We start from the raw sequence: 18,967 nt of genomic DNA, 5'->3' as shown, positions 1-18,967 counted from the left end.
AATTGAGATACAAGAGTACTTTGATTTCTAACATTATTCTCTCAATAGACATTTATATCGATAGTCTGGCGTTATAATTTATTTGCTTTTGGTGTACTGTGGAGTGGGTAAAACTGTTTTTAATGGCAGGCTAACGTGAACCATTGACTCGCGCTAGCCTAGCACCGGCGAACTATCCAAAAGTAAGGACTGGATGAATTTTTTTGAAAACTGTCTCCACTGATGAATAACAACCAGGCTCACTTGAAAATGAGGTCTGATGTCGAAAATCCTGAACCACCCTTAAACACACACACGAAAAGGACTTCTTACCATTGTACTAACAAACACTACAGTGGTTCTCAACCAGGTGGCTGGCCTCAGCCTACTTAAACTTAAAATTATTTAGTAATTTTCTTTTTTTAAATGCTAAAAACAGAAAATCAAGACGCAAATGGAAATCCAATTTCTTTTTCTCCTCAATAACTATTATTTTATTGAAAAAATAGAATCTTGAATCCTATGCAGTCACAAAATGAATCGTGTTTAATTGCTTTTATATATCAAGTTTATAGTTTCTGTTCATAAAAAGGTTGAAAACAAGCAGGGTTGTCATAAACATATACCAGAGGAAATATCTTCAAATATTGTGTTGGACAATGGGGTTCTCAAAAAGGAAAATGATTGGAAAATTGGAAATTACGATACAAAGAAAATCAAAACCTTTTGATTTGCAAAAAAGTGTAATTTTTATTAACCATTAATATTTTGGTGTGGAGTAAGCCTAGACGCTTACCTATGTTACATATACTTTACATTAAGATGTTTTTGACCAAGCATGATAGAACTAAAACAGTAAATATATCATCAGCTTTGTGTTTTACTGTTCTCCTTTTAGCCTTAAAGTTAAAAAACTATGCGTTTGTGTTTTGAGTGAGGAAAAGCAGATTGGTTGTATTTCCAGCTGTGTACCCGAGCAGATTTATTTGGCTGCATGGCTGTATTTATTCATGTGTCTTTCGCTTCTGGTGTTTTACACAACATGTTTTACATCATAACAGGATTTGGGCTGAAACTCAGTAGGTTCATCTGCAGCTCGTTAATGAACTCATACGCATCTGCTTAAACTCCAGCTGGGCCATCCAGAGCCTAATCTCACTCACACACCCCTCTTTACCTGCGCTAATCCCACTCTCAGGGGCGTAAGGAGATCTGCATCTTTTGTCCTCTCGCCTCCTGCCGTTTCCACACACAAACGCATAAAAACCATTCGCATTCGCACAAAACCTGCTCAGCCACACACACAAGCAGCCGTAACGGCTGGAGAGCTTTACATTCACAAAGTACTGTAAAGAAAAACCCAAAGATCTTTGCAGAACAAAGAGCCACTTACTGTTCAGATAGTTAGAAGATCTCTAGAACTTCAGTTTAAGGAAAAGATTGTACTTCATTTAAGTCAATTTTTGCTGGAGTTTTCCATGAGTTTTATGAGAATTAAATCATTTCACATTACTTAATATCCTACATTCTTGAAAATAAAGGTTCCAAAACAGGGGTTTTGCAGTGATGCCATAGAAGAACCATAGTTCAGTGAACCATTTTTCTTATCGTGAAGAATGTTTAAACCTTTTTCCACTATTTTTAACCTTTTGTGGAATATAAGTTTCCATAAAAGTTAAATGTCCTTCATACAACCATAGATGCTAATAAAGAACCTTTATTTTTAAAGTCACACACGTCTTGAAATATTCATATATTTGAGTAAAAATGAGTCAAAAAAAATGTCTATGAAAATACATTTATTCTCTAATCTGTTATAAATAACATCACAATCAGTGATTGCTGAGCAAACAATCAAGTGTTCATGCAAATACACTCCTATGAGAAGCATTAATACATCATAAAAAGTTACCAACCATGTCCAACACGATGTCAGTCATGATTGTGTATGTGGGTACAGAAAATGTCTGTGGAAGCCATGATCCAATACAGCGAAAACAACATATTCCCAAGACATTCCTATTCTTTGTGCAGCCCCACTGAGTTTTAGAGTACAGTTGTAGCTTTATAAACATCATCAGATAGTGACAGTTGGATAGATGGGCTCTGTGTGCATGGGGGCCTGAGGAAAAGGCTGCCCGTGCACCTGCCCAAACACTGAACGGCCGTCTAGGAAGGCTGGGGCCATCAGCATGGCGCGCTCTGGGGGGAGAGCGTAATTCATGTAGGGCTGATAGAACTGTGGCGCCCCCTGGGGGACTGGAGGAACATACTGCTGCGACTGAGAAGTTGGAAATGTGTTTCCCATCGGCCCGTAGAGGTTAACGCTGAGTTCAGATGGTGGAGGGCGAGCGTTTGTCATGGAGGAGCCTGAAGAGGAGGTGCGGGATGGGGTGGAGCTGTCCACTGAGGGTCCTCCAGACTCCAACAGGCTGGTCTGAGCAGCAGATGGCCCTGTTGGTCGATCGCTCGCTTTGGGTTTCACACACTGGCAGCAACAGATAGACACAACAGCACCGACCAGAACGAACGACAGGAACGCGCTCACCACAATCACAAAGGGGAGATATGTTGGAACTAGAGAGGAAGAGAGATAAGAAAATTAAACATGAGGATCATAAAAATATGCATGTCAGGGATAATAAAATTGTAATAAAATTCTATGTGTAAAAAAAAAACATTTCTGAAGAATCTAGGTCTGGGTATTTTAATATGCTTTGAAAAAATAACAAGTTAAAATTGTTCCCAGATATCAACTCCAAGGGGCAAATATTTAAATTTAGATATTACATTTCAATATTAATAGATATTAAATATACACACTAGATATTTCATGAAATTTATGAATTCCTACAACAGCATTCATTCAAGGGATTATATAATTTTAGATTACTTTGCTGCAGTGCAAAAGGCAATGGCCAATAAACGTAACGTTTACTTCCTTAAATAACTTGTACACTACTACAAAAACGCATACTTACATTTAAGGATTTACCTAAGGTAACTAACGTTACAGGGTTACGGTTAGGTTTAGTGGTTAGTACCTAGGCTAGTTATTACCCAGTTATTGTAATTTCTGTAAAATGTCTGTAGTAGGCTACATGGGTAGGACTGTAAAATAAAGTGCAATTCATAAGTGCATTATGAATTACACAAGTTTATATAAATACTCACCACTTTCTGCCATCTTTCTCATGTCATCCGTGTTGTCCGAGTCGGAGCCAGTGTCGCAGGTGCTCTGGTCGAGGCGCGCCTCCGCGAATGTGCAGCAGTACCTGAGCACGCATGTCCCGCAGCAGTAGCGCGCGTCCTCGCCGTCGAAGCGCTCCGGACACTGGAACCCCCGGTGCCAAGAGTTGAAGGAATCCGTCCAGCCGTGACAGTATTCCCCCGATAACGCATAAGACAACGGGAGAGCGATTGATATGAACAGAAAGAGCGCGCAGGGTACGGATGAAGTCATGATTGCGTTTGTTTAAATCCTTTGGGTTGCAGAAGTCGGTTTAAATGTGAAGTTGCTACGAAGCCAGTCGCATCTGATCTGGAGATACTGTCTGCAGGCGTCATTTATGTGTTTGCTGGACCCCATCCCCCTGCACACACACACACACACACACACACACACACACACACACTAGCAGCCCCTCCTGCTCCCATCAGCCCCTCGTTATCGGTCATCTGCATTTAAATTTAGGCGGGGTTTAGTGATTGGCAGGGTTGTTTATTTGTATGTTTGCGCTGCTAATTACTGTATACAAGATATGACAAGTGGTGATGAACTCACTTTAAATGACATCATCTCCCTGGGTCACAAATCAAAACTTTAATCAGATCAACATTCTTTTTTAAAGTGAGAGTAGGCTAACTGAGGACTCTGTTCATGGGCTTAACACAGACAAAATGTAATCAGTCTAAAATGTACACTTTAAAATAGAGATAAAAACATGCCTCTTTCACACAAACCTAAATATTAACAGTATTAGATAGATACATAGCCTAACTTAAATAAATAGCATGCGTGTCTGGAGAACGATGGAGCCTTTTGTATGTGGGGGTAAAGGTTACAGACTTGTCTGTCTCTGTTTACTTTCTCTGAGACAGGGAGGTCAATTCACTATCAGTGCACATCTAAACACACACTTTGTTACCAACTATGAAACTCTTTAATGAGCATGTGCTCAAGTCTTGCTTCTGAATCAGATTCAGACAAGAAGTGAAGAAACAGTATACCAGGGTTTATTGTACAAAATAGATCAAATTACCTGAAAAAAGTTGTGTATTATTATTGAACTGCAACATTCTATTATTAACATGAGGCAGATTATAGGAAAATGTAGAATTTTTTAATAAAAAACTTTTTTAAATAGCTATTTTTTTTGTGTGGCTTTGGCCAATAATTCACTGCATAAAACAAAATCATTAGTCAGCACTTAGCATGTATTGCTAAGTGAACCTTTATTTAATGCAATCTGGGTCATATTTATTAATTGTGCTTATATTTAATATTTTCTTGCTGTCTACACCATACCTTAAACCTCTAAAAAAGGCAGTTCTTTCACTACAGGAAAATTATGTGATTCCTTTGTTTCACTAAACCTACAGACTATTCAAATAAATTCATGTTATACGTTATTAATTTTACTCTACCAACATGTCTCAGAATATATGTGCACATCTGTGTCTTCGTGGTTCATTTCCAAATATGTCCTATACCCTGTTAAAACCGATTTTACCTTCATTCAGATTTTACATCTTTGACTGTATCCAAAAAAACAACATACATCGTCATTCACATAAATCTCTGTTGCAGCTGGGCAGACCTGATTGTGTCAAGCTATTAACAGAGATTAGTCCTCACACAAAAGACAGTAAATTGTCATTGTCTAAGAACTAACAAATTAGCATCAGGTCAACAAAGCCTGTCTCCCGGTGTGACAGACTGGGCTTTCTGAGTGTGTATGTGTGTGAATGTATGTGTGTGAGCTCCAGATGGTAAATGTATTTTCTAAAAATGACTATAGTAATGTGACACCATTTGGCAGATTTTCTGGTTGGATTACAGAACTGGAAGGGAGACGAGAGAGAGAGAGAGGGGAGAAATAGTGAAGTGAAGGAAAGAGGAAATAGTGAGGAAAAAGAGCCCATTGGAAAGAGAGAAAGTGAGAGGAGCTGAAAGAGAGACTGAGAGTGGAATAGACAGGAAATTGGAACTAGTTTCAGGTTGATCTAAATATCTTCATTCACACTTTAATTTCTAAAACGCAAAATGTTCAGTTTACTTCACAATTCTAAAACAAATGCCATTTTTATATAATTTTATTCAAAAAAAACATTTTTATTCTAAGTAAACTAATATCTACTTTAGTGTCTAAAAGTGTTTAGGTGATTCTTATAACAAGCATGAAACCATTATCATACCACAGTACATGTAAAATGAGACAAACATCTCTGTCCGCTTAACCCTTTTGACATGCTCAAACCTGGTATGCATTGTGAATGACATGAAATGATATAGTCAGATGGATCTGAGGTAAGCGTTAGACAGCATTCAAATCTGTCTGCAGATTCTATCATTATCCTGAAGGGTCTGATTCATCTCTGTTTTCTTTATCTGATTCTCTGCTCGGTTGAGAGTCCTAAAAACACATTAGCATCTGAAGGCCTATCCATCAGAAAAATGGGCTGCGTCCAAAATCACATTCTCTCTGAGTACTTCTTTTTACTTCACAGTCATTCAAAAAAAGTATGTTCTATTCCGCATGAATGTATGAACGTGATACATCCGTAATGCTGTCAATTTCATGGGATCTACAGCATCAGTTGCATCACTTCACTATTTACAACTTCTCTCCCTTGAACTCATGGAATACTAAAGTGTCCATGGATGCACACTTCAGAATACCCCTTGAAGTAGTATCATTTGCCCACTGTTTTTTAAACAATTTGAATTCAGACATAATCTTTTCACATACTGTTTATCGCGAGGAAGTGTGCATATTCGGAGGCAGTGACATAAACAGCCTTGATTTGAATAAAACCGTTGCAGTCAACAATTGTTGTCATTGTGTCAGATTCTACAGCATGTGTATTTTGTGCTTTTGTGTGTGCAGGACATTGGCAGGTATTTGAGAGGGAATTTGGCTTAAGCTGGGTGAGCTGTATGTTAATGTTCTTCATTAGTGCGCCTGTTATCAGATAACTGAGCCTAAGAGTCGGGAGGTCGTTAAGGTGACAATGGGTCAAGCGATGGGGGTCCACCCCAGCAATTAGACAAATCTGGTTGGGCCACCCTGCAGGAGCAACCCCCCTGTGCAGCGTGTGTCTGGGTGTAAGTAAGGGTTAATGACGTTTCCAGATATGTTATGACTTGTCTTGGGGTTTTCGATCTTTTAGATGCCACAGACATGATAATCCTCATGCGAGGGACCCCTACACTGTACAAAAATGTAATTATCAATACGTTATGACAACATATGTTTCACATTGCTTTCAGTCATCAAAATAAGTTTTCAACTTTTATGCAAGATTCAACTAATTTTTTTAAATTCAGTTTAATGTAATTTAAGTTGAAATGACTTAAAGATCCAAGTTGATTGTACTTAAAAAATCAAGGCATCAACACTTTTTTTGTGCGCTTTTTACAGTGCATCCTAAAATTTAGAAGGCTATTATATTATATTTTCATGAATAAATACCTATATACAATTAATAGGTCTACTGGGGGGGGGGGGATCATATAATAAACATGAGTACTGTACTATTATATGTATTGTTTGAAGTATTTTATTTATTTTATGTATTTTTATTTTTAATAAAATGTAGTAACTTATTATTATATTTGTGCATTTTTACACTGTTTTCCAACTTTTCAACAAGCCACCGAGCACTCTGAAAACTTCAGCTCTAGAGTCATGACAAAATGAAAAGCCAACTTTTATTTGTTTCATTTATTTTTCCCTTTCACGTATAGACTATTATAACTTTTTATATAACAGCTGTTAGGAATTATTTTACCGTTAACATTGTGTTAATAAAATAATTTGCTTAATTTAGTTTTAATCAATATGTTCTTATTTACATACATACTGCAGTGTTAAATTATTACAGCATGCTTCATTTATGAACTGTTGACGACCCGTACATCAAGTTGGCGACTGAAATCTCGTTGCTCTTTGACTTTTATCGCGATATCTGCTCCCGTCAGCTGACATGATTGTAGTCCTCCTCATGTTAGGGAGGAACGCTAGCAATGTATAACGATTTCCCGAAACAAACATGTCAACCACTAGACACACAAACGGCGAAAGTTTAACGTGGACAGTTGGATGATAACCCAATAAAAATATGGAGCACATTATAACGCCAAAGGTAGGTCTGAATCTGATCAACAGGTGTAAAAGTTACTCGTGTAAAGTTGGCAGATCTCATGTAATGTCAGACTCAATAACCCTCGGTAGGTGTGAAAACATGCAGAAGGAAGCGTTTAAATGGGTTGTTTAACACGAATCCGAGCTTTAGTACGCTGTTAAATTCATCCAATGCATTTTAAAGTTGGTTGCTTAACGTAACGCATCTTAATAAATCTGAATGGACTTTGAAGGTGTTTTCAGTTGGCACTTCAAAATTCCACTTGTATGTTTGCTCAAGGGAACCTGTAGGCAAAGGGACAGAAAATGATTCTATGAAGCTTTGCCTAAAGCAGGGGGTTTCAGTCTTTTAGATGCCATAAGATCATACTCGTGTGAGGGACCCTGCTCTAAAATTTAAAAGGCATCTATGTAGCTTATTGTATAAAGACCCAAATTATACTTTGAAATAATAATATTATAAACATGTCTAAAATATTATTTAGAAAATATTTAGTTTCTATTACGTTACATTATATTTTTTCCTACACATTATAGTACTTCATTTACTGAGTGGTTCTCAGTCCTGGTCATTAAGTATCCCATCTACCTTATTTACACACACTTGATGCTCATCATCTTATTTGAAATTTGCATATCCAAGATGTGCAGTCTGGGTTGCAGTTCAGGACTGAGAAGTAATGCTGTAGAAAATATGTTTATTTTGTTACATAACATTATATGGTCATATGATCGTTTTTAAAAGTATTAAAAGATGATTGCTGCACCCTTTTGTATTTTGTGTGTGTTTGAGGGATCAGCTCAAAGGATGTCATATGTTGAATCAGCAGTATCGCAGGAACTGTGGTCAACGTTAGCATCTAACAACTCTGGTTAGATCTGCTCTTCCCGTTCACAGAGAATTATTAGTTTGAATCTTGATCAGTATAATTTATAATTTGACCTACTGTGATTTAGCTTGAGTTTCATGTCATGCAGAAACACAGGATCTAACCTGTTCACTTTATGGAGACAATAGAGATCTCACACCTGACCAGCTTCATTTTGCTATCCTAAAGACCTGAAAAGATTTTTCTAATCACTTACTGAAAAGAGTAGTTCTTCATCAAGTATAAACGAGCAGAATACATTAGACTTTGACTCATAATAAAATGTTCCTTCGTGCTGAAGTGGCATCTTGTGTTACATTTGTGTTTCATCGCTTGTTACTCAGTAACCGAAATGACAAAAGTGCAGAGATGGAGCAACAGGATGTGCTGACAGTAGTCTTAAGAGGTTCTGTAGGATTTCCTCTCCATTGTGTTAAACATAGTCTGGATGATGGCTTCTGCTCCCTGAGGGGCACATCCAAACCCAACAGACGTGATTCTGTCTGCTTAACCCCTTCAGTCATTGGCTAGTGCTATGTTCATTAGTAGAAGACCGTTGAGTCAATAATTCTGCGCTAACGCTTTTCTTACAGATTTTTTTTTTTTTTTTTTTGCAGGTGGAGTATGTGAAACTACTGAACAGGTACACTGAAAAGTCATCAGCTCTGGGCACTCTTTATTTGACCGCTACTCACCTTATCTACGTGGAACAAACCAACAGCACACGCAAAGAAACATGGGTAATGTAGGCAAGTGGGATCAGAATGTCATGGGCTGCATCCGATATCGCATACTCTGTTGAGTAGGTACATCATTTGAATAAGTAATCACTTCACAACTGCTAAGAAAGTATGTTCTATATTGTGTGAATGTGTTCAGTATGAATGTAATCCGGATGGACTACATTCGCCATGTTGTCATTATCATGTGACCTACCAGAGAATTCGGACATACTACTTTTGTTTCTCGCCTGATTTCGGATGCAGCCATCTCTTCCACCATAGGGCATATGTTGTTGAGTCTTTTAGAAATACACATCTAGATATGTCTGATAACACTGGTTATATTTCAATCCTGTGTGTTTGAAGGTGCTGCATCATCACATTGCGTCAGTAGAGAAACTTCCTTTAACCGTGTCTGGTTGTCCGCTCCTGATCCGCTGTAAAACCTTCCAGATGCTTCATCTGCTGTTCCAAAGAGAGAAAGATTGTCAGGATGTCTATCAGTCAGTTTTGCGCCTTTCTCAACCAGGTACACACACCGCACACATACTGGTGGTTTGCTCTGTTGGTATGAGCAAAGTAGGTATTTATGAAATTTCCTTTTTTATTTTTGAATTGATAACCCACAGAAAATCAAATGTTTAAGTATGCAAGACATGAAAACACATGAGTGTTATTTCAGTATTATGTATGTACTACGTATTATGGTATTTATTAATATTTAGTTTTTATTTTATATTTTAATTTCAGTTTAAGTTTAGTATTTATGTGCATTTTTATTAGGTTTCATCAAATATTAATATTTTATTTTAGCTTTATTTCAGTTAGCGAAAACAATTCTTAATCATTTTGGTTAACAACACATGCTTAATGAATGTAGTGACAGTGCAGGACTGGCCCAATAATTACATGCTTATGTCATTTCAGTCAAAGAAGATGAGCTTTATGCCTTTCTCTATAATCCACAACAAAATGAGGAGGACAGGAGACGGGGTTGGGAATTCATCAGTTTGGCGAACGACTTCAGCAGGATGGGTCTCTCCAATGAATATTGGGAAATCAGCCACCTCAACAAGAACTATAAGGTAGCATAGTAAACATGGTAAAGTGAACATGCATCCTGTTTAGGGCCATTTAACAATAATCAGACAAACTTTTTTTCATCCACTGACCTGCATGATAAATATGTTTTAGGCAGAACCAGCAACAGTTTCAATCAAACACACTACCGTTCAAAGTTTGGGGTCAGTAAGATAAAAATAATAATAATAATTATACTTTTATTCTGGAAGGAACCTTAATATTAATAAAAAGTGTTAGTAAGGACTACATTGTTATTTGTCTATTTCAGTTAAAAGCCACACAACTGTTTTTAACATTGATAATAATAAGACGCAAGGACCAAATCAGCATATTAGAATGATTTCTGTAGGATCATGTGACACTGAAGACTGAAGTAATGATCCTGAAAATTAAGCTTTGTCATCACAGGAATAAATTACATTTTAAAACAATAATTTTAATAAATTGTAATAATATTTCACGATATTATTATTATTAGTATTATTGTGGTGAGGATAAGAGACTGATCAACAAATCTTGCGGACCCCAAACTTTTTAACTGTAGTGAATGCACCCAAAACTTGATCAGAATTTTTTGTTTAAAATTTGACCAATCTTTATAATTAAATAATTTATAAATTGTATTATGTTATAATTATTTTTAATGTTTTTTTTCTGTTTCATAGATCTCTCAAAAATGTCCCTCTGTCTCTCTTTCACATAGATCTGTAGCACTTATCCATCTATCCTTGGACTCCCTAAAAGTGCCAGTGTTGCTACGGTAACAGGCAGTGCCAAGTTTAGGAGCCGAGGGCGATTGCCTGCTCTGTCTTACTATCACAAAGATACAAAGGTGTACAAGCACATGGCATGCACTTTATAAATGCACACAATGGCTCTGTTCCACAGCCTAGTGGGCTCCCCACCTAGACAGCATTTTAAGGCATCATAGGCACACTCCTAATGCGAAGGCTATTTCATCCTGTAGACATCATAATGCTGCCGTCTAAGACAAATGGCCAAATTCTAAGAAAGCATTGTATGTATCCTTAAAAGGTTAGTTCACCCAAAAATGAAATCGTTCTGTCGTTAATTACTTAGCTTTATGTCGGTCCAAACCCGTAAGACCTTCATCTTCGGCGTTCATCTTCAGAACACAAATTAAGCTTTCTAACCCCCCATAGACTGCAACGTTATTACCACTTTAAAGGCCCAGAAAGGTAGTAAAGACATCGTTAAAATAGTCCATGTAACTACAGCGGTTCAACCTTAAAGTTATGAAGCGACGAGAGCACTTTTTGTGCATGTATGAAGACACATCATGGCCATATTCTAGGATGACAATGTCAAGATGCATCAGGCTCAAATTGTAAAAGAATGGTTTGGAGAGAGCATGAATGTTGAATGTTATTTCCATCAAGGGGTGCATCAGTTCATGGTAAAAAATCTTGTATTGACAATGCAAGAGTCGAGCACGCTGTAAAGTCTACTAATTTAAGGTCTGGGCTCAGAGGTGCCGATTCATGTGTGAAAATAATTCTTCATGAATTATTCGTCATTCCTCACTCAACCATTCTTTCACAATTTGAGCCTGATGCATCTTGACATTGTCATCCTGGAGTATGGCCATGATGCGTCTTCCTACATGGTTGTTTAAGAAATGAAAAGCTACACACTCCATCAGTTACGGATAGAAGAACTGTTGGCAAACATATAACATGCTAGAAACATAATAATCACTGCAATAATCCTTTTTTTTTTTTTTTTTTTTGCCGGGCAGTATATTTTAAACAATACTGCAAAGTTATTGAATAGTCCAATCTATTAAATACATTTAAATTAATAATTTATAGGTAGGTTAAACCTAGATAGTAGGCAGCAAAATGCCTTTTTAACAGCTAATTTCACACAGTCGACAGTTTGCACCATGTTGAGGACATATAAATACATCAACAGGTTTATACTGGAAAGATGAGAAGTTGTGCAGCTAACAATATCTTTGTCTGTTCTTTGTATTGTGTGTGACTTTCTTGCAGGCTGCGATCTGTCGCTGCAGTCAGCCTTTGTCCGGTTTGAACTCTCGCTGTGTAGAAGACGAGCAGATGCTTCAGGTCATCAGCCAAGCAAACCCCAACTGCCCTTTTATATATGTAGTGGACACACGGCCTAAGGTGTGACCTTTAACCTTAACCTTTCTATATACATTAGAGGACAACTCATGATGGAACTTGTAAATGTTTATCTTTAAACATTCAACCCCAACTGCCCTGGCATATATGTAGGAGTCACATAGGTGTCATGTGTAATCTTTCACCCTGTGACCTCTGACCCCAACTACTCCTCTATTAATGTACTGAGCATTTACAGAATCTGATTAGTTAACCAATCAATTCTGGTCATAGAGTTTAGTTATGCAATGTGTTTTATTTTTGTATGTATTGCAAATATTGTATATACTGTTCTATTTGTTGTTGCCCATCTCATGTTTCACCAATGTAACTAGAAAAACAACATATTATTTCTTTTAGTAAACCATAACCTGATCATCTGGAGAAACGTGTGCATGTATTTCTACACGTTTTTTTGTCTTTGCCAGTTGAATGCAATGGCGAACCGCGCAGCTGGTAAAGGCTATGAGAATGAGGACAACTACTCCAATATCAGGTTCCACTTCCAAGGAATTGAAAACATCCACGTCATGAGAAACAGCCTGCAAAAACTGCTGGAGGGTGAGAGGGCAAGCTTTTACATTTGTACTGGTATATGCAATATTAACTCTATATAAGCTGATTACGCTTGTGTTTGCAACTTTATGCTCACTTGAGTGTTGGTTGTACCTTTTAAAGGGATAGTTCACTTTGAAATTAATTTTTGATATGTTTTAGCTTACCTCAAAGGCATCCAAGATGTAGGTGTCTTTTTTTCCGCAGTAGTTTCAATTTTGATATTTTTAGGTCAAACCGTTCTTGTCTGTCAGTCATATAATGCAAGTCTATGGTCACTGTCTCAAAACACAAGCACAAAGTCCAAATTAAACAATTCCCCATCGGCCAAGTTAAACAATTCCCCATCGTAAGTACACGTTGATGGCCTAAGACACGAAACGAGCGGTTTGTGTGAGAAAACGAACAGTAATTATATAGTTTTTGTCCTCTTGTAAACACACACACCCAAATGATCAGAGGACGCGGGTGCTTCGGTCTGCGCAAGCGCCGGAAAGCGCCGGAAAAGGTCAGAGGGCGCGGGCGCTTCGATCTGCGCAAGCGCCGGAAATTATCTCTACACTATAGCTACACGAACATGAATCCACACTGTCTATTACTACTATTATTATTATTATTATTAGGCTAGTAGTAGTAGTAGTAGTAGTAGTATCATTGACTGCACCCCGAGTAGTACACATAGTTTCACATTGGTTTGACTAGCAGCTGCTTAGTATAGGCTACACATATCTTCTCTTCTTATAACATATCTTATAACTCTCTCATGTAAAACCATTCTTACCAAATATATGGTGCAGAAATACATTTTATTGCTCATTTCATGTAATGCCAGCTTTACAAATACAAAGGACACATACTAAGACGTTGTTCACATACCTCCGTTGGATGAGAAAACACCATAGGCACAGCTGATGATGTCAGTACTATGCGATCCTCTCCTTGGTTTATAAAATCATCAGGGGAAAAATGATCGCTGCAGACCCTCCTTAACTTTAGTACGTTTATGGGTGTGTTAATATCCAGCCGAAGAGCGATCAACCATAACTTCAAGAGGGAAGGCTTATAAATTGGGAATTCGTGAAAAGTCACCACTCCCGGATGAGTTCGCGCGAGCATACGTAATTGTTTTCTTTTACGTCGGTTTAAACATCCTGGATAAGCGCAAATTAGAACCATTTCGATTAGCCGTCTTACCTACAATCTCTGTTCTGTGTAAACAATGAGTGACGTACACGCGCGAGAGATCATTTCCGGCGCTTGCGCAGATCGAAGCGCCCGCGCCCTCTGACCTTTTCCGGCGCTTTCCGGCGCTTGCGCAGACCGAAGCACCCGCGTCCTCTGATCATTTGGGTGTGTGTGTTTACAAGAGGACAAAAACTATATAAACACTGTTCGTTTTCTCACACAAACCGCTCGTTTCGTGTCTTAGGCCATCAACGTGTACTTACGATGGGGAATTGTTTAACTTGGCCGATGGGGAATTGTTTAATTTGGACTTTGTGCTTGTGTTTTGAGACAGTGACCACAGACCTGCATTATATGACTGACAGACAAGAACGGTTTGACCTAAAAATATCAAAATCGAAACTACTGCGGAAAAAAAGACACCTACATCTTGGATGCCTTTGAGGTAAGCTAAAACATATCAAAAATTAATTTCAAAGTGAACTATCCCTTTAAGCAAGTAGTAGATAAAGTGATGGTTGGTTGTATCTTTGTTCTTTGCAGTGTGCTCTATGAAATCCCCTTCCATGAGTGACTATCTGATAGGTTTGGAGAATTCCGGCTGGCTGAGGCACATAAAATCTGTGATGGATGCAGGCGTGTTCCTCGCCAAGGTACTGACCTCAAATCTATAATTGCATGGAGAGACACACCAACACAAATGATCATCAAGTATTTCTGATTTACTCCGTCATTTTGCTTGTGTTATAGGCTGTCTGTGAAGAGAGGGCGAGTGTGTTGGTACATTGTTCTGATGGATGGGACAGAACGGCTCAGGTGTGCTCTTTGGCTTGCATACTGCTGGACCCATACTACAGAACCATTAAAGGCCTCATGGTAATGAGCTAGTAACCTATAACCTCTACACTCAACACCGGAATCCAATGAACTTTAAGTGCACGCTCACATTTATGTCACTGTTAGGCAGGTCATGGCTTCGCTAAATAAGTCATCAACTATTCCTGTGTAACTAACTAAATATATACTGCTGTTCAAAATTTTTGGGTTGGTAAGATTAAAAAATACAGTAATACAGTAATATTGTAATTTATATATCGTTAGCCTCATAGCATAATTGCCTAAGTCATTTTTTAATTAATTATTTCTTAGGCAATTATGCTATGAGGCTAACGATATTACAATTTAAGATGAACTGTTTCTATTTTAATAAGTAATGTGAAATGTGATGGCAATGCTGATTTTCAGCATCATTACTTCAGTCTTCATTCTAATATGCTGATTTGATGCTCAAGAAACATTTCTTCTTATTATTATTATTATTATTATCATCAATGTTGAAAACAGTAGTGCTGCTTAATATTTTTTGTGGAAACCATGATACATTTTTTTTCAGGATTCTTTGATTAATATTAATTTGATTTGTTGACACTGTCACTTTTGTTCAATTTAATTTGTCCTTGCTGAATAAAAGTATTAATTTCTTTTACAAAATCTTACTGACCCCAAACTTTTGAACAGTAGTGTATATTAAAAGGTAAAACACCTAGACTTATGGAAAACGTTATGGTCTTGACTGTCTTGAAAATGTTTATCAAATAGCAGATTGAGGGAAATTCATTCATTATTATTTTTTTTATTTTTTTTACAGGTTTTAATAGAAAAGGAGTGGATCTCTTTTGGTCATAAATTCAGTCACAGGTAAGAACTTTTGACTGCTATTACATGAATTGGTAAATAATCCTTAAAACAGTATCACAGCGTTTAATAACAGCAAATATAAATATTATATAGCAGTATTATTAATATGTTAAATATTATTAAAAGTGTTATATGTAATAATTACCTTTTGTATACTATATAAAGGCTGACTTTATTAATGGTGATCTCTGTAGCCATTATTGTAAATAACTGGTCAGTTTTTTTGTGACATCATGTGCTCATTTGTATATACGTTTGTGCTCTAGGTGTGGCCATCTGGACACTGACCCCAAGGAAGTGTCTCCGGTGTTCACCCAGTTCCTGGAGTGCGTGTGGCAGCTGTCAGAACAATTTCCCTGTGTGTTTGAGTTTAATGAACGTTACCTCATAGAAATACACAATCAAGTCTACGCCTGCCAGTACGGCAACTTCATCGGCAACTGCCAGAAAGAGCGACTGGAAATGAGGTGAGGATAGAATTCACATACACGCACTCATTAATTTAAAAATAAAAATAAAAAATCAGTTAGCATTTAAAGGGTTAGTTAAGGGTTAAAGGGTTCATTAAAAATGAAAATTCTGTCAGTAATTACTCACCCTCATGTTGTTCCAACCCCGTAAGACTTTCGTTCATCTTCGGAACACAAATTAAGATATTTTTGATGAAATCTGAGAGCTGGATCACTCCTCCACAGGCTTATGGACACTATAACTTGCTGGCCCAGAAAATGTATTAAAGACATTGTTAATATAGTCCAAGTGACCACAGTGGCTCAATCTTAAGTTTATAAAGCGACAAGAATACTTTTTGTGCGCAAAAACAAACAAAAATAACGACTTTATTCCACTTTTCATTTCCTTCTCTCTGGACCTCGAGTCTTTTTACGTAGTGTTTAAGCGTAGCGCGTCTGTGTTTCACGTCACGTGACGTGCAACACAGACGCGCTATGCTATTACACTAGAAGGAAATGAAAAGTGGAATAAAGTCGTTATTTTTGAGTAATTACTGACAGAATTTTCATTTTTGGGTGAACTAACCCTTTAATGTGTGTGCTTCATATTAAAAGCAAATAGTCTTGATTCGGATAGAAGTGAAATCAACCATACTCTGCTTGTTTGTTTGTTTCCGTGTCTTGAATGATTTTAAATGCTTTGCTTCAACATTCTGTGTGGGATTTTAGGTTGCATGAAAAAACGTTTTCATTGTGGACGCATCTTCTGGAGAACCAGCATCAGTATCGAAACCCCTTGTACCGACGTACAGTAGAGAGCACACTTCTCAGACCAAGCACTTTACCCCTGCACTTCAAGTATGAATACACTCTCAAACACATGAACAAACCACCTTTCCACTTGTTACCAACAAACACAGATGGGTGTAAATGCACAACGTCACTCTCCACTGTGCTTACTGCAAACAAAAAGATAACAGTGGTGTAATACTGTTAGTGAAACCAAAATTAATTCGATGTCTGTAATGTCTTGTGTTTACTGAATAGTTTAGCACCAAAAGTATGGTAAAGAAATATCACTGATGTACTCAGTCAACACAGCTTTAATGAATTGCTGTATTGTGTATTTGTGTTCCCCAGGTTCTGGTGTGGGATGTATAACCACTATGACAGAGGCATGCACCCAAAACAGTCTGTTCTAGACCAGATGCTGTCCCTCACGCAGAAGCAGGTAGAAGGAGAAAGAACCATGACTGAATTACAGCGAGTAAGTGGGGTTGTGGGAGTTGCAGTTTTTGAGTGGAGAGGTATTTGTTTGACATGTCACTGTCTCCCTCTCCTCCATTTACAGCAGCTGGCTGTTGCAGATGGAGTTCTTCCTGATCCATCTAGACCAATCAACGCACCTGCAGAACAGGACAGTCCAATTGAGAACACGCCCACTGCTCCTGTTGTCCAATCAAACGGAAGCTGTGCTCCTTTGAGTAATGGCGACGAAGAGGAGGCGGGTCCAGGAGCTGAGAAGTGCAATGAGAAAGAAGGGGCAGAGCCTGCGACCACCGAACACGATCTGACCTCCTCTAAGGACAAACCTGTTTCTGTGGAAACAGAACATTCCAAAGAGGAGGTACAAGAATCCCATTGAGTCTCCATAGTAACAGATTGGAAATTTTTTGACTAAAACCCCAAGGAACAAATGTCCAGAGTACTGAAAAGATTCATGCAGTACTCTTTTCACAATTGAGGCCGCCATAATAGGAAAAAAAGTCCACACACCAGTTTGTGATTTGTGTATCATTGTACATGAGATTTTTCTAGCACTGTGTGTATTCTTTTACCCTATTCCCATACCCATTCCTGAAATGTTCTATACATTTTTGTGGACTTGAGTGTGTTTGTTGGCCTTCAGACCATGAGGATTGAAGCTACATGCTTTTATCATAGGCAATCAGAATAATGTACGTTTTGTTTAAATGCCATTCTGATCAAATTTGGCCTTGTTTCATTTGGAGTTATTTTGAGCGGTAGTTTTTTAATGTCTTTCTTTTAACATAATATATGTAATATGTGTAGTACATTTGAAAACCAGACCCTGATACTGATTTAATCTGACACATAAGCATCTGTTGTGAGATTCAGGTAGATAAAGGGAATACACTATTAGAAAACGGGTCAAATTGATTAACTTTTTTTTGTTGTTGTTGTTGTTGTTGCTCAAGGGCCTAGTATTATTTTTGTGGTTTTCTATATTGCAAACACTGTTTATTTTGCATGCAAAGAAACACAGCTGAAAAAAATGCTGCCGATTGAATGCAATAGAATGCCAGATTGTTAAAGCCTAGCTCTACTGCCAAACAAATAATTTGATGCGCATAAAACAGTTGATGGTGGGCCTTCTAGAATATTACTTAAGCCTTTTGAATGCATTTATAGTTTTGCAAAGCAATATTGTTTTTTATTTTTTTCTACTGGATGTGTAAAATGAGTGTATTGATGTGGAAATGATTTGACAGCTTTAGTTCAAGAATTTAAGTTCTTGAACCCTGCAATGGAGCTCCAGACAGGCTTTTCTTATTATGTGAGATGCAAAATCAATGTTTAAAAATGCTTTCTTTATTGAGAAGCTTTTGTTTACAATATTATTTTTTGATTAAATTAGACAAAAAAAAAATATTAAATGTTCAGCAATAGTCAAAAGGGAATTTTGAAATAAGCAATGAGTGATGTCACTGAAAATGACAGCCTGTTGGTTACATTACATATATTTTTAAAGTTTTGCTGTGTAATTACATTATTTTATACACGCTTGTTTTGATCATTGCACTGTTTTGTACCTCTTTTGTACACCATTCAATTTAAATGGATATTTTCTTTAAATAAATACACATTTTTTGTAAAAATTTGCATTTT

General features: G+C 37.4%; 2 protein-coding genes across 5 annotated transcripts; one reads left to right on the top strand and one right to left on the bottom strand.

Moving 5' to 3' along the window:
- Window positions 1-1,678: 1,678 nt before the first annotated feature.
- Window positions 1,679-3,612, bottom strand: shisa2a (shisa family member 2a). Its single transcript, XM_081365059.1, has 2 exons — window positions 3,154-3,612; window positions 1,679-2,556 (listed from the first exon to the last, which is right to left on the bottom strand). The coding sequence occupies exons 1-2, from the start codon at window positions 3,440-3,442 to the stop codon at window positions 2,057-2,059; spliced, it is 789 nt and encodes a 262-aa protein (XP_081221185.1). The 5' UTR covers window positions 3,443-3,612; the 3' UTR covers window positions 1,679-2,056.
- Window positions 3,613-7,125: 3,513 nt separating this feature from the next.
- mtmr8 (myotubularin related protein 8) lies at window positions 7,126-18,957 on the top strand. 4 transcript variants are annotated; one of them, XM_081367297.1, is made up of 14 exons: window positions 7,126-7,347; window positions 8,833-8,955; window positions 9,304-9,466; window positions 9,865-10,022; window positions 10,724-10,852; window positions 12,036-12,170; window positions 12,596-12,728; window positions 14,451-14,560; window positions 14,658-14,783; window positions 15,556-15,605; window positions 15,872-16,072; window positions 16,787-16,915; window positions 17,198-17,324; window positions 17,409-18,957. In XM_081367297.1, the coding sequence occupies exons 1-14, from the start codon at window positions 7,324-7,326 to the stop codon at window positions 17,700-17,702; spliced, it is 1,902 nt and encodes a 633-aa protein (XP_081223423.1). In that variant the 5' UTR covers window positions 7,126-7,323; the 3' UTR covers window positions 17,703-18,957. The 4 variants fall into 4 exon arrangements, with proteins under 4 accessions (XP_081223423.1, XP_081223426.1, XP_081223425.1 ...); XM_081367300.1 differs by having other exon boundaries at window positions 7,164-7,347; window positions 8,833-9,017; XM_081367299.1 differs by having other exon boundaries at window positions 7,186-7,347; window positions 8,833-8,964.
- The last annotated feature ends 10 nt before the right edge of the window (window positions 18,958-18,967 follow it).

This window comes from Scardinius erythrophthalmus (assembly GCF_964197995.2).
Source record: "Scardinius erythrophthalmus genome assembly, chromosome: 5".
Classification (NCBI taxonomy): domain Eukaryota; kingdom Metazoa; phylum Chordata; class Actinopteri; order Cypriniformes; family Leuciscidae; genus Scardinius; species Scardinius erythrophthalmus.
Note: the sequence above shows the minus strand (reverse complement) of the source record. Positions and strands in the feature narration are given on the sequence as shown.